General features: G+C 35.8%; 1 protein-coding gene across 2 annotated transcripts in view; it reads left to right on the plus strand.

The window, feature by feature from the left end:
* Positions 1 to 16,020, plus strand: part of galnt2 (UDP-N-acetyl-alpha-D-galactosamine:polypeptide N-acetylgalactosaminyltransferase 2) — a 70,783-nt gene that overhangs the window by 29,985 nt on the left and 24,778 nt on the right. For both annotated transcript variants that reach the window (XM_026223997.1, XM_026223998.1), the window contains exons 2-3: positions 6,404 to 6,491; positions 10,379 to 10,532. In XM_026223997.1, the coding sequence (XP_026079782.1) occupies positions 6,404 to 6,491; positions 10,379 to 10,532 (242 nt within the window). The remainder of the gene's footprint in view (positions 1 to 6,403; positions 6,492 to 10,378; positions 10,533 to 16,020) is intronic.

The following is a 16,020-nucleotide window of genomic DNA, read 5'->3' on the forward strand; positions in this document are numbered from 1 at the left end:
CAGGACCAGCGCTCTCTCCATTATGCTTAATGCATTTATAACAGTACAACATAAGCACAATAGAAATCCTTGTGTTTACAATAGACACGTGCCGGTATTCGGTAATGTGTGATGTCACGATAATGAACATGCACAGTTTTGTAATCATGGGCACTTTCAAATAGTTATTTCGAATCTTTTATCCATTATAAGAATTTTTCCTGTCAACTGGTCACAATGCTCAACAACGCTATATAAGACGGGGGTGCACTCTGAATTATACAAGCACGGATGAGAAACACATGGTGGAGTGAGCGCATGAGACGATCTGGATGAAACGGCATTCACTCTCTGACAGCAGATGGCGCTGAACATCAGAAATGCAGCCATTACCCCAGAATCCCCATAAATAAGCAGCAGCTGCCTACTTTTTGAAACCTATTTAAATGATTTAGATTACAGAGCCAAATAATTAAATATTTAGGCTTAATAAGCTATTTTTCTTTAAACCTCTTAACATTTTAATCTGGACTGCAACATGGTTCTCAGTCTTTTTTTTTTTTTACTGGGCCACACTATGGTCCAAAGCAAGTCTTAACAGGCCTTGCATATCATTTACATCTTACGTCACCAATACAAACCAACCAGATTTATAATATAGCCTAAATATTATGAAAAACTAAATTATTTTACGTAAAAACATTATAGATGATATTTATTACATTTTGAAATGTATTGTCAAACTGAAAGTAATTTATTTTTTTTGTTCAGCATGGTGGACCGTATTTGAGTTTGTGACGGGCTGAGGGGTTGATAGCCACTGCCCTAGATATTGTTTCAAAGTGTTTTGGTTTATTTTTATTGTTTAGTCACTCTTGACATTAGGGATTAATTAGTTAACATCAGTTTATTCATTGATTAACACAAAATACCAATAAAAAATTATTCTAAACATTCATTAATCTTATATAATTCCAATATTTAATAACACATTAAAATAAAAAGTGGCAATGGTATTTTTTTTTTAATGAGCTAACATGAACCAAGTTTTTTTTTTTTTTTAAACCAAGATTAATAACTTGTTCATCGTTAATGTTTATGCAATATTATTGTAAAGTGCTACCTAATAGTCTTTATAATTCTTTTGCACTTTAATCTGTGTAAAAATTGTAATTTTTTTGTGTATTGCTTTGTGTATAAATGTTTAGTTATTTTTGTTATTAAACCTGTTACACTGTATTATAACAATACTTTTTTTTTTTTTTTGCAACTAAATTTCAATATCATGATAATACCATATATTGTGATAAAATTATTAGTAATTAATTGCAACATGAAGATTTGATACTTGCATATGCCTAATATAAAATAAGAGCTCCATGCATCATGAAGGAAACTGCTGATTGAAGCATGAGTCATGCTGAACAGGAACAGCTTCTGGTCTTACTTAGTAAGGTCCACCTAAAGATAAAAACAAAAAACATTTGGTTAGAAATTGATGAGTAAAGTACTTGGTGAGTCATTGACGTGTGATGTCAAGGTACAGTAACACACCTTAGGTACCAGATTTGTTGGAGCCAGAGTGCTTGTATGGTCTGACATTCAGTACCATACTTTGTCATTGGCTCAAAGACTTTATTACATTAAATGAAATGAAATCTAAAATAGTGTGGCGATGGGATGGTACACTACTGAGTTGATGATTCACCGTAGGATTCTTTAATGGAGTATATTGAATACAGGACTTAAATTTGTGATGCTGTATGTGAAAGTAGTTCTTTCCCTTTTAAAATACATTGAGCAGTCAGTGCTGGACTTTTTCCCCCATGATATTTTGGTTAACTATGATTTTTAATTTTGCATCCGGAATACATATGAAGAAGATAATTGAGAAATGTTTGTATAACATAGGATCGTGCTTCTGGTGCTGCATTTTTGCATACATCCTGTTCATTTGGGTTAATTTTACAGTCTGATGATTTTAAAATGCCACAAAGATTAAGAATTTAAGCGTGTGTGTGTGTGTGTGTGTGTGTGTGTGTGTGTGTGTGTGTCCCAGCCTTCTTCAGAACTTTGGAGATTGTGTGGCAGGATATATAATTTAATTCAGCTGTCAATGCTTTGAAGGTTTCCCATCACTGATCAAATTGAATCTTTAATTAAGCTCTCTTTCACCTTCTTGGAGTGCGAGGCCAGACCGTGACTCATTTCGTTCCCAGTTCACAGCATGACTGCTGGTTTCTGGGTGTGACTGGGTTGAATAATTGTCTCAGCAGGTGAGGCTGAACCTGCCTGGAGTTTTTCCGTCTATGGGGAGTTGTCGTGTCAGGTGGTAACTGGCAGTCTAACACAAGTCATACACACTCCGACACATGATGCAATGGCACAGCTGGACAGAAAACACAGAGCAAACCCTTTTGCCTCAAAAACAACAGTTTAGGACCAGAGCTGTTGGAAGGATCAAGCAGTAAAATGTGTTTGGATTTCTAAGTACTAGCATTACTAATATTTACATCCATTTGTCCATTACAGAGCCTACTTTGTAAGGAGAAAGCAGTTTTAATTTAAAAAATGCCCCTTTGTTAATTTTTAAAGCCACCAATGTACACTTATTTAAAGGATTAGTTCACCCAAAAATGAACATTTTCAAGCTATATACTAGAATGTAGCATTAAATCGTTCCTCACCTGTGCTCTCCACTCAGTAGTCAGTGGTTGGGGTAAATGCACTGATTACTTTGCTCAATATATTACATTTTGATGTAAATGAAAAATGCCTGTTAATTGCTTCACTCTTTCTGTCTTGGCAGCGCATGGTATTAACAAGATTATTTTAGGAAGTGTCAAGTGATATATGTGGTCGAAGCAGTTTTTACCGCATTGAAATGTATCCCTCACATATGGGTTTGTCAAAATGTATGACGTTGTGCATTGAGCTGTGATGAAAAATGTTTTTGATTTGTTTTGACACCCAACCATGGATTGCGAGTGTGTGCTCTGATCCTGTTGTACCACAGCACTGTGGAAACTCATTTGTTCCACCCTGTAGCACACAGTAATGAAGGGATGAAATGGTCCTTTTATTTTGTGCTGAGGTGAATTGCATCTTCTACGCATTCCTGGCAGCTGATGATGACAGCAGTCGCTTGCGTAAAAAATGTTGCCATACTCCCCTCATTTCTGCCTAAAGTTATTTTAATAAGGTTTTAATAATTGATGATGCTCCCTGTACTTAAATTTAATTTATAGCAGTGACCTTGTCATAGCAGTTTGGTGTTTAAATATGGCAAACGGTGAATTGACCAAAGAAGTGTTAAGAAACATCTGCTTTCTGCAGTTTCGCAACTCTTAAGTGGCACTTTTCATGAATAGGGTTTCTCACATTTCAAGGATACATACTTTAGAAAATGTTGTTTTAAAATATTTAGAGGCGTTCTACTAGTTATTTTTCCCGTAAGCTAAATCTCAATTTTAAAAATGGAGAATTTGACAATTGGAAATGTAATCGGTCAACCAGCTTATTATAGTTTTTGGTTATTGAGACGCTTATTTTTTTTGCATTCAGGTAAATGGTCAATCAAATATTCTTTATTATCTTGGTAACACTGAATGGTTTAAATTGAGTGTATAAACTACAACAGGGGGGTTTGTTTAGCATATATTATAGCTGACATTTCAGAAATCACAGGATCTATGCCTTGGATATTTAGCCAGAAAAATCTAAGTTGTAGCAGGACATTAAAACCTGAACCTCTCATAACGTGAAATGATGAATGGAGAGAGATTGCAAATTTCAAGTGCTCTGAGCACTAAACTTGGTTATCTGGCATGTCATTGCCAGTAGCTTGAATGGGTCTTGAGCTGTAGAAGAAGACCAGCTGCTGAGGGGAAGCTCCCTGAAGCTTGGCAGGACGTTCCTCTGTTCTCCGTGTTCTCTCACACCTGCTCCCTCGCCCTGCTGACCCAAGAGCCAGAATTCCCTAAAATTAATCACAATCTGGGTCAGTGAAAACTCGGGCTTTGCTTAAAAAATCTGCAAAGGCACCACAATGATTGGAGTTGTTATAGCGCTGGGCATTCTAACATTACTTGTCTTATATTAAAATCATTGATCCATGCCAGTGGCTCTAACAGATTTGACGTAGTTGATCTCCTTTTGCTGAAGTGTTGATTTGAGGCACTAACACTTAATATTATGTTGTGTATAAAATAGTCATAAGGGATTATATTTATTAATTTTTTATAGTGGAACATTTGTGTCTTAATCATGTTTTCCTGGGATGGTGGACCAGACGCTGGTCCAATTGGGCTTTGGAAGTGGCTCTGCAACCCCAATCTGCCCTGCCTGTCCAGACTGCACATTTATTTACTGCTGACCTTGGCAGAGGGTTGGTGTGAATTATTACTAGCTCTGTGTTTTGTTTTGTGGTTGTTTGTTACTCATGGGCTTGGCCTTTGCACGATTGACAGAATACCCGTATTTTCCGACATTTGTTATCAAGGGAGCTGAAATGAAATGTCTGTTTTGTTGATGCCAAAGCCTTCTGTAGATTGGGTAATCTTCACCAGCTTTCTGTTGGCTCGTGGCCATGGTATGCCCTGGTTTAGTGGGAATAATGTCTGCTCAGGCTTTCTTGCATTCACGGTCTGTTTGGTTTTCACAATACCAAACTTTCAGTAGTTGGTACCAGTGGAATTTCATGTTTCTTTGTACCAATTTAGGAGCTGTATGAATATAAGATTATTAAATAATACTAGGGTCATTCTGTGTCAAATCAACCAAATGTAGAAAAAAAATAATAATAATCAGACATTCATCTTTAAAAGAAAAGAAGTATCATATTTTTGCAAATTGACCCACATTTAGATTTTGACCACTGAATATTTAACATTTTACTCCTGGAGCCATATTAAAATTCCAATATCTCTGGAACTGAAGCATATATGGCCTAAAAATTGAAGATCTCAAAAGCAAAGTTTAAGACCCAATATCTAAAAGGACATTAATACTTCTTGAGTTACAGACATGCAAACTTTGGAGAAAAAAACTTGCTGTTTCCCCATTTTTGAATGGTAACCATTGGCACATAGTGCAACAAAGATGACTGAAGTCAATATACTGTATTTTAATAACAGACTGACCATTTTCCAATGTAAAAATAACATTACGGTGCTGCCATCTCTCTAAAGTCATTTGGCTCTGAATCTCAGGTGAAAATGGCCATTTTTATCACTTGATAAATATTCATCCACCGCATTTAATATGTCGGTTTTCATCACTATACATGTATGTCTGTCTTCAGAAAATATATTAGCAAAATCAGAAATTTGAACTGGGGACCTCTAGTTGATTTGACACAGAATGTTTCTATTTGACAATAGAAAACCAGCCAGTCTTGTAAACTAGTTTCTTTAGATTGTAAACACAAGTTAAACCCTGCCTTCATTGTTTATTAGCATGTAACCAAAGGAGTTTGAACAAACATGTTCATGGTTAAAATTCTTTATAAATGACCGTTTGTAACCTCATTTCTTCATTTTTCCATGTTCAAACTCTTTTGGTTACATGCTGCTAACAATAAAATGTGGTGAAGTTAGAGAATGATAATAACTTCGCATCTACAGATTACAGACTAGTCTAAAAGGCTTGCAGGCTCTGGGAAAAGTCATCAGAAAGCACTCAGAATGGACGTTAAGGAACAGCTTGCACAAAACAGGGCCTCAGGTTTTCTGCTTGTCATAAAGATTACCATAATAGGCAAAAGAGTTGTTTTCATTGTCAGCATTTGGCCACTTAATTGTTGTGGTTTGTGTTTGGTCCTAATAATAATGTGAAAACATTTGGTATAATTATGTATTGCTTTTTAATGTTTATTCTTGACTTCTATTTTCTCGTGAATATACATTAAACTTAATGAGTAATGTGATTATATTTACCAATTGCTTTAATTTAATTTCATTGTTAAACCAATCATTGTTTCCAACTTTATCATCTGTAATTGTGATTGTAGCAGTTTTTTATTTAATTTAGTTTAATTTAATTTAATCTTAGTTGATTAGCTGCTGCTTGATTTCCCCTTAAAAGCAAACGAGTGGATATAATCAAAACTCACCAGGAGAGAAAAAGAGATGCAACACAGCACAAGCTCCTGGTCATAAGTTCTACGGTTACTACAGCAACTAGACTGAATAGAATAAATTAGATTTGAAGTAATCTCTTGAGTTTTTTAGGTTTGGACTAATTTGGCAGAAAAGATCTTCTGTCCTCTTGGAGTCAAATGTATGAATGTTTTACTATAGTACCAAAGACACCACTGACTTGCTACAACAGCTCTGACCGTTAGCTCATAACCAGTTTCTCTTGAATTTGTTATTTAGTTGGCATTTTAACTTTTTAGCTCATGATCTGTTCCTCTCTTTGGCAGGATGATTGGAGTGGCATTAATTCAAACAGAATTCAATCACACAGCAATGCAGATGACAAAGCCCACAGCCTAGAGACCCTTCCTCCAGGTAAGAGCCAACCTGACAACCCATGTGCATAATCAGCTCATGTCAGGATTAACCAACTCTCATAATTCAAGCTTCCTTTTCCATCCCAGATGAATAATGGAGTTTTTTCTCAGGGAAACGCTCAAAGATGGACTTTTAATGAACAGCTTGCGCAAAACAGGGCATCAGGTTTTTCTTCTCCCAGAACTTAACCTGAGGTTTACTGCAGAAGTAGGTGTAGAAAAATGCATGAGTGATTTGTGAGGGACTTTATAACTGGCCCTAAGGCAAGAACTCAGTCTTCACACTTTATTCCCTTTTGGTAATGTTCTCCTTTGTGATCCAACCAAACTGGGCTGCCTGATACATTAAGCCTTCGATATTAACACGCTTTTTATAGACTTGCTGCATTTAAAAGCTGTATTGTAGTAAGGTTGCAAATGCATTATTTATTTAGCTCATTAGTTTCTATGCAGTCACTCCGGAGCTGTGGTCCATTGAGAGCTGTTCTATTAAATTTGTCATAAACACCAGATTAGATTCATGTGTCGTTGCATGCTTTACAATGTTTGCTATCTGTCGTTGTTCTCCCAGGCACTGTTTCGGGGAATCATCAGTAGTTTGTTGTTTCCATGTGTTACTCTTGTAATTTAGGTCACCCAAAAGATTTCCGCGAAGCAGAGCACTCACCCAGGAGTACCTGATTTCATCTGTAATAATTAAGAGAACAGATTTAAAGTGATAGTGTGCCTAAAATTGCCATCTGCTCACCTCATGTTGTTCCGGATTTATATATATTTTTTTGTCCCCCTGTTCCTTTCGAGGAACATGGAAATAAAAAAAAACTTGAAAACAAATAACCATACAATTAGCATTTTCATTCTCGGGTCATTTCCAAGCAATAACCTGTAGTTGAGAGAGCGAGTGAGTTATCGGAGCTGAATCACTTAGGAAGTGAGTTGAATAATTGGTTCAGTTTATGATTCAGAGGCACAACTTCTTTTGAGTCACAGCGCGCGCGCACACACACACACACACACTCACGCTTGCGTTTGTTTCTGTGAAAAGTGGGGACATCCTACAGGCGTGATTGTTTTTATACTGTACAAATTGTATATTCTATCGCCCTTCACCAACCCTACACCTAACCTTAACCCTCACAGGAAACTTTGTGCATTTTTACTTTCTCAAAAAAAAAAACTAATTCTGTATGATTTAAAAGCATTTTGAAAAATGAGGACATGGGTTATGTCCTCATAAGTCACCCTCTCCTTGAGAGGGGGCGAGAGACAGAGAGAGAGAGAGAGAGCGAGCCAAGGCCGCATGCTCACCATCTTTAAACAACACGAGCGCAGTCTTGCTCTTTCTCCCTCGTGCATATTAATCAATTGACACGATGGTGTTGATATTTAAATCATTTAAAATGAGAATGTAAGTGTGCTCGCCTCATTTTTGTTTGTAAGAAAAAAATTGATTCGATTTCATATCGCAATATATATTGCAGAAAAATTAAATATCGCAATGTCATTTTTTCCCAATATCGTGCAGCCCTAACACACACACACACACACACACACACACACACACACACACACACACACATATATATATATATATATATATATATATATATATATATATATATATATATATAACAGTGAAAATTTTTAAGTTTAAGATAAATTAAGAACTTTCAAATATTTACAGTAGTTAATATGATACAGATATGACAGAAAAGAATTTTAAACATTTTTTTCCATCCAAAGTTCTTTTGGATTCAAATCATGATGTAACACATTTATTTAGAATAATTGTTTGGTATTAAATTAAATCAAGAAGGTCTATTATAAAAAAGACTTCTGGAAATGTTTGTAATATTAAATGTATATTAAATTTTGCAACCAAGCCTAAAGTGTGTGCTCACTGTGGGTAGGATTGAGGAATAGATCATGTAGTGTTTGTGTGTTGCAGAGCACTTTGTCTAGATTCTTACAGTATCAAGTGAAGTGTGGAGGTCGCAGCTGAGACGCTCTGTTCTTCTTTGAGCAGCTAATTAGTCTGATGACAGCCCTACAGTCCTCTGCCGTGGGACGAGCTATCGACCTCGCACAAGGAGAGTTTGTGTTTTCTGTGTGTTCTCGTTGAGCTTTCAGCTGTGTTGTACTTTTGCATTGGAGATGCCAGACTTTGATTCTTTACTCTAACTTTCTGTGGGCAATCTGGGCATCTTTTTTTACCTTAAATTTGCAGGCCTGAGCTATAGAGATGACCTTTTTCTAATCGTTCCATCCCAGCCATCGCAGAAGGTGAACTTTTAAATTGTGTGACAGGGCTGTTATAAATGTGGCTGTCACCCTTTGGTGGATCAGTGCATTTGGTGCATTGCAGTTCAGGATAATTAACCTGAGCTTTCATTAGCATAACGTTGATCTATTGACTGTCTATGCATTTTGATTTACCTGAATCTTGCTTTTTACATTTAAATCACCTGATTCTAGGGTGCAGCGTTATAGTAAAATGCCAGTATTTTTTGCTGATGAAAGTTAAACTTTTGAATTCTCCCAAATGGCTTAAACACAGAGACTCTTCATCTGCTTGAATGAATCTTTTATGCTGTCTTTGCATGTTTAACAAGATTAGATGGCAGAATTGAGCGCATGTCCCCTTTAATACCTTTCAGCGACATTTATGGGTTTCATAATGTTGACAAATGATCCCCGGTTATTGCACTTCAGAGTATTTGATTTCACCTTAAGGATTCTGGTTTGGATCCATTGGGACGCGTACGTTAAAAAGACAAGGGTATACACTACAAAACAAAATGTGCTCTTATTAAAGTTCACACTGTAACCGTTTTTTTTTTATATATATATATTTGTGCAGATTGTGCACTACACTTTTGGTGTAGTGTATAATGAAATGGTAAAGACTTATAAATCATATCTAAGAGTTTGGCTTTTCCTTTCGGTTCTGCTCCTAATTTGAAATGTTGTCCCTTGTTCATTAACAATTCCCGTGGCAGTGGTCTTGGCCTTTAAATCAATGTTAGCGCTCTGTTGGATAGCTGGCATCAGTGGCATGCATTTCTCACTCAGGTCGGCCAAATTATAATGCAGAAGACGTTTGCCAGAACCCTGCTAAATTAATTGCTTCTAGTCTTTTGTAATGATGGATAACATAATCGAATTCTGCCACGTTTCTGAGGTCTAAATATCATCGTAGCCATCTCTGCCGTTTAACTCAATGACAACGTTGACTACTGCCATGTTACCGTGGGATGTGACTAACATCAAAATAGAAAAACAACACTTTTTGTTGAAGAAAATCTAAGCTTTTGGTTGGGAAATCATTTTAGGCAGGCTGTTATGGACTGGCTCCATTTGGCAAATATCCTCATATATTATCATTAGGCAAATGTCTTCTTTGACAGATTCACCTGAGTTGGTATCAACTAAAGATGTCAAGCTAGCTCCTTTCACGGTCTTTTGGGTGACTCTGATTTATAATGTAATAATGGGTAGCAGTGCATTCAGGGTTTTTGTCTTGGCTAAAGAAAGATGTTTCTAAGAAACATGAGGAGTACACCTTTTGTTCTTTATACTATTGTGTGGACATTTGTCTTTGGTAAATGACAAGCCTAATGTCTAGAGTGATATAACTGTCTTTGGATATGTGCTTACTGCCAAATTGATAGTTTCAGAGTTGTTCGAATGGAAAGTAGCCTACTCAGTATGTTTAAGCCATCATTCACAGTATTTGATTTATTTGTACTCTGTGTAAAAGTGAGCCTTTTTGTAATAAAAATGACAAGAAAATCAAAATGTATATGGTCTAAGATCTAGATGTTCTTTTGTTTTTTAGTTTTTTGTCTGACATCCAGTGTTTAATAATTTTTGCTACTTTTTCAGGGAAGGTTAGGTGGCAGGACTTTGACCAGGACCTGTACGTGGGAGCTACAGTGGTGAGGCCAGGGCAGGATCCCTACGCCCGCAACAAGTTCAACCAGGTAGAGAGTGACAAACTCCGAATGGACCGCAGTGTCCCTGACACCAGACATGACCAGTAAGTTCCAGTCGAGTTTTTAGCTCAACTCGTTCAGTTAACACTCAAGAAACAGAGCTTTGCTTCCTCTTCAGTTCACTTCATTGAAATGAGCTAATTCTCAACTTACTTACTGAATTTCTTTCACAACATATTTTCATTGCATGCAATCGGTTAAATTACTTTGTTTGCATCAGAACAACATTGAATCATCTTTATTTTTGGGGGATTTTCAGGTCTGTAGGAACTTTCCATAATTAGAAAATAAATACACACCCAAGGTAGTGATGCAGATTTAATGTGTTTTTGAACAACATGACAGACTTTGTGGAGAATACAAGTTAAGATTGTTGGGTGTGCTGCTGCATAGAACGATATTCACATCTTGTTTTTCCAACCAGTTCAACACACCATCTTGAGTTTATTTGATCAGAATGCATTTCCAAATATTATTTCAATATATTTTTTTTAATTGACTTGTTCCCATGTTGGCAAAGCTGAATTTTCAGCAGCCATTACTCCAGTCTTCAGTGTCACATGATCCTTTAAAAATCATTCTGACATGCTGATTTGGTGCTCATGATGCATTTATTATTACCAGTGCTGAAAATAGTTGTGCTGCTTAATATTTTTTGTGAAAACGATGATACAGTTTTTTTTAGGGTTTAATATACATATAAAAAGTTCAAAACATTATACATCATTTTGTAACATTATAAATGTTTACTGCAATTTTTTTAATCAATTTAATGTATCCTCCTTTAATAAAGGTATTAATATATTTTAAATATGATTCACTGCACACTTTTAAATGTTAGCATATGTCCAAATAAAATATTACTTTTATTGCAGGCTTGCTTCTGAAGTAAGTTAGCTGTAAGAAATTCCATTGAATTAACTTGATGTCTGTTTTTATAGGATTTTCTCAGTTCTCTTATACTGTATGTGAGGAGAGTTACAGTTTCATTTAAGAAAACCATTTCCAATGTGTGGTGACACTTTCATAGGTGAATTAAGTTTATTAAAAGTGTTATTTAGTGAGGTTACTTGCATATTTGAAAATTAGACTCATTCTTCTCAGCACAAAATCTAATTAAACCGTTTCCTTTGGTTCTGTTGAGTATTTAAGCACCCTATCCACTACTCTGAGCATTTCCCTTACTATGTGAGGTTTTACCATTGCTTAATTTATTATGTAGTGTGCCTTACCTTTACAACAAATAGTGAATGTGAAGAAGTGTCAGTGCTTCTTTGTGATAAAGTCAGTCAAAATGAATGTGCTAAATTAATTTGGGATTCTCATAAAGAGAGGCCTGTTTTTTTTAGATTTTTTTTTGATGAGATGCGCTTACACAGCACAGTGATAGGGAGATGCATGAAAAGCACTTCCCCAGCAAATCAGTGAGTCTTTCAAAACTTCATCTTCATCCGTCTGTCGTTCACAGTGTCCTTGAGGTGGCAAAGTAGCAGATTGTCTTCAGGGCTTAAATGGCTGTCAGAGATGTCAAGGCAGGATTGACAATATGAGTAGAGCGCTGAATGTATAAGTGGAAAATAAAGGAGTAGTTTAAATTGAGAATCAGCTTGTGCTTTTAGAGGCAGTAAATTGTCTAGGTTGTTATGAATCTCATCAGCTGTACACTTGTTTAAGCTGAAAGGTCATTTACTACGGAGTGTGCATCTCAAGGAACGTCATATTTGCTGACAACATGAATGGGAATGTCTGGGCACTCATTCTTTCCTTTGATAAATTGGCCACTTTACAGTCTCTGTATAAAATAATGTTGCATATGTTTAGCAAATCCATTCAGTTCTGACAGGTTTACTTTGCATCTTTGCATTTTAGGATTCATTTGTAAGCATTGTTTAAAATATGCCCTGTAAAGATTTCCACATTACGTTTTCCATCACCAGTTTTTAATGTACTGTACTCTTTTTTTTTTTTTAATTTATTTTATTTTTTTTCTCTCTCTCTCTATCTCTTGATAAAAGGAATGTAGAAGAAGTTCTGAATTCAGCAAAACAGTTTTGCTAACTTGGGCTACTTTTTGATGTTAGAAAAATGCTTGACCACCCACATTTGCACCTCAACAATGCCTTTCAAGAATTTTCTGAATTTTCATAATCATTTTAGCCAGGTCTTTTTACAAATCAAGAAGGCACTGCACACAAGTTTTTAAGGTAAACTTCCAATCAAAAGTTTGGGGTCATATAAGGTTTTTAAATCAAAGTCACCAAGGATGCAGTTATTTGAGACAAAACAGTACAGTACAACAGTAATTTAGTGAACAATTTATAGTTTTTGTTTTATTTATTCCTTTATTACTGTGCAAAGCTGATTTTCAGCAGTCAATACTCCAGTGTCACATGATCCTTCAGAAATCATTCTGACATATCGTACTATTGTCAATGTTAAAAAAAAGTTTTCGCAGAAATGTTAAGCAGCACAACTTTGTTTTTCAGGATTCTTTGGTGGATAGAAAGTCCCAAAGAACTGCATTTATTTGAAAATATTTTTATACTGTTGTTTTTGATCAAATTAAATGCATCCTTGCTGAATAAAGCTTCTTTCAAACCAAAGTAATTTTACTGGACCCAGACTTTTGAACGGTATTATAATCAGTAAAAGACAGGCTGTTTGATTTTATAGCGTCAGAGAGAGAGAGAAATTTAATGTAAAACAATTATTTTGTGCAAAGACTCAATAATGTGAGTATTAAACACAAATCCATTGAAAAGCAACAGTGACAATAATTTATTATAACACAAACCTGCCTTTCTAATGTATTTCAAATATGGCTTAACTATCAAGTTTCAAAAAGCTTTAGGATCCTTAGAAATATTATCTGGTCCCCTGAACATACTGTAACATCCTTAGAGCTGCACTTAGCTGAGACTCTATCGATTTCATGAGAAAACGAGGTTTCCATCAAGCACTCATGTTACTGCTGTTTTATAATGACCAGATGTTGTGATTCAGACAGCCTAGATATCTTCACACAAAACATCTTCACCAGAAACGAACTTCCCATATCTCACAGGGCTGATGTAAAAGCTATGGGGGCCTTGCTTGTGCTCAAACGAACATAAATTGGTCCCACAGCCTTTTGTTGCCTCTGAATTAGCTGTCGTAAATGCTATGATGAATTAGTGGTCTTTTTTTAACTACCTGATGCTAGGCAGAAACAGATTGCTCTGGATATTTCAAACATGATATTTGCAGGGTCACAGTTTGTTCGTAAACATGTTTTAATTCAGTTTTATCAGATTTATTAATTATCGTTTTAAGGGGTCTTATATTTGGGGATGCAAAAACAGGATTCATGAAGCAGCTAAATGTGATTTATTAAACTTCAAAAGGCTGTGATTGAATTAAATAAATTTGAGCGCTGAGCATTCACAGTCAAAACACTACCCGTTCTACAATCAATGAATAGCGTGCATTTATGCCGAGCGATTACTCATGATCTACTGTTGATAAATTGACATATTTACATTATGGTGTTTATATTGTATTGTTATAGATGGTTGAAACGTGTACATTTAGTCTCCCTCGTTTTTTTTATAATAAGCAGCTGTAGTAGCCCATGTATATTTCAAAATAAGAGTCCTGGTGTATTTCAGTTTGTAGATACTTGAGTCGTGACCTGCATTATGTATATCATTTTTTAGCTTTGATATTTTGGTCACATAATAAACTCTGTCTGGCAGCAAACCAAGAACATTAACACATTCAGTATACAGATTTTACTAGTATCTGTGCAACAATCTTTTATTGCCTTTTTAGAAACACCGTATTACTTCAGAGAAATATCAATCAACCTCTTAGAGTGTTAAGTATTTTTATATTTAAAATTTTAAAGTTGTTTTCCAGTTGAATATGTGCCATACTTAAAATAAGAGAATCTAATCTAATCTCTAATCTAAGATTGTTTAGAGTTTGTGTGGACATATGGTATTAATTTTATTTGTGCAAGTAAAAAAATAAATAAATTGAGCTTTCAAAACTGCAGATGTCATGCAGATCTGCAGATGTTTCCCAATATAGCAAAGGCTTTAGTTCTGAAAGAAATTTTTTTTTTATGAAATTTTATGTAGCCATTTTTAATACTTTTGGTTAAGTATGGTTTAATCATGCGTTTTAGTTATATAACACTTGTGGAGATGGCATTTATTGGTCTATTAAAAGCTTTATGGAGAAACATTGAAAGCACAGTGGGTAGGAAAACACTCGTCAAACATTCACCACCGTGGCTTCAGTCTGTGGTCCTGCCACACTGACACATGCGTTTGAAGAGCCCAGCGTGTGTGGTGAAGGTGCAGACTGTTAAGGTTGGCTTGTGAGTGCGGTCTTCCACTGTTGTCTCCATCGAAGGCCTGCAGTGCAGGGCTGGGTTCCCAGGACAGGCTGAGTTACTGCTGACATCCAGGAAGACTTGTCAAGAGGAGGGCAGCCCTCTTGTCACTTCTCTACTCAACATAAACAGGCCTCTTGGGAGATGCGGCCCTCTTAGGAAATTACCCTCCCATAGCACAGGAATGAACTTGAACCTTAATTAAAAAATCAAAACATTTTAAAATAGTCCTATGCAATATATTGACCCCCCCCCCCCCCCCCCCCCCCCCAAAAAAAAAAAAAGTCACAACAGTACCTTGTAGTGATTTGTGTTTACAGGAAGGAATGTTCATTGTTGGCGTGACTGTGTTGTTTACACAGTACTACGGCAGGTCACTTGAACACCCCAAGTTCCTGACTCCAAGGGCTCCATTTCCCACCTTGAGATATCCATGTACGGTTTAGGAATTTAATGTTTGTTACTATTTTAAAATCCAGCTCATAATTCCAGGAATTCAAGAGCCCCTTTACCACTGGATTGTGGTTTAAATATATTTGGTGACCCTTCACCGTTCACACAGGACGCATTGTTGTATCTGCCTTTGCTGTTTTTAGATTGTTTTTCTAAATTAACCTGTGTTAGACTGGCCATTGTGGCATTTCGCACAGTTTTTTCCCAAAAGTGTCTCACATTTAAAATGCAAAGGGAATGTTACAATTATGTCTGATACCATTAAGCATATATTTATTTTCATTTTGTAGCCAATAAAGCAATAAATTGCCAATTTCTAAATAAATTCACAATAAAACACTTCAATCATTTATTTAAAGCCATAGCTCACCAAAAAAATGTAAGTTATTTAATTATTTACCCTCATGTTGTTGAAAACCATAAAACCTTTGTTCATCTTCGGAATACAAATTAAGTTATTTTTAATAATCAAAGAGCTTTCTTACCCTGCATAGACCGCAACGCAAGAAAGCCATGATATGCCTGAAAGTGAGTAAGGACATCGTTAAAATAGTCCATGTGACATCAGTGGTTCAATCGTAATGTTATGAATCTACGAAAATTATTTTTATTATTCAAACTAAAATAATAACTTTATTCAACAATTTCTTCTCTTCCGTCGGTTTTTTGACCAACACATGCATGTGAAGCATGCTCTTGGA

This window comes from Carassius auratus, chromosome 38, assembly GCF_003368295.1.
Source record: "Carassius auratus strain Wakin chromosome 38, ASM336829v1, whole genome shotgun sequence".
Taxonomy (NCBI): domain Eukaryota; kingdom Metazoa; phylum Chordata; class Actinopteri; order Cypriniformes; family Cyprinidae; genus Carassius; species Carassius auratus.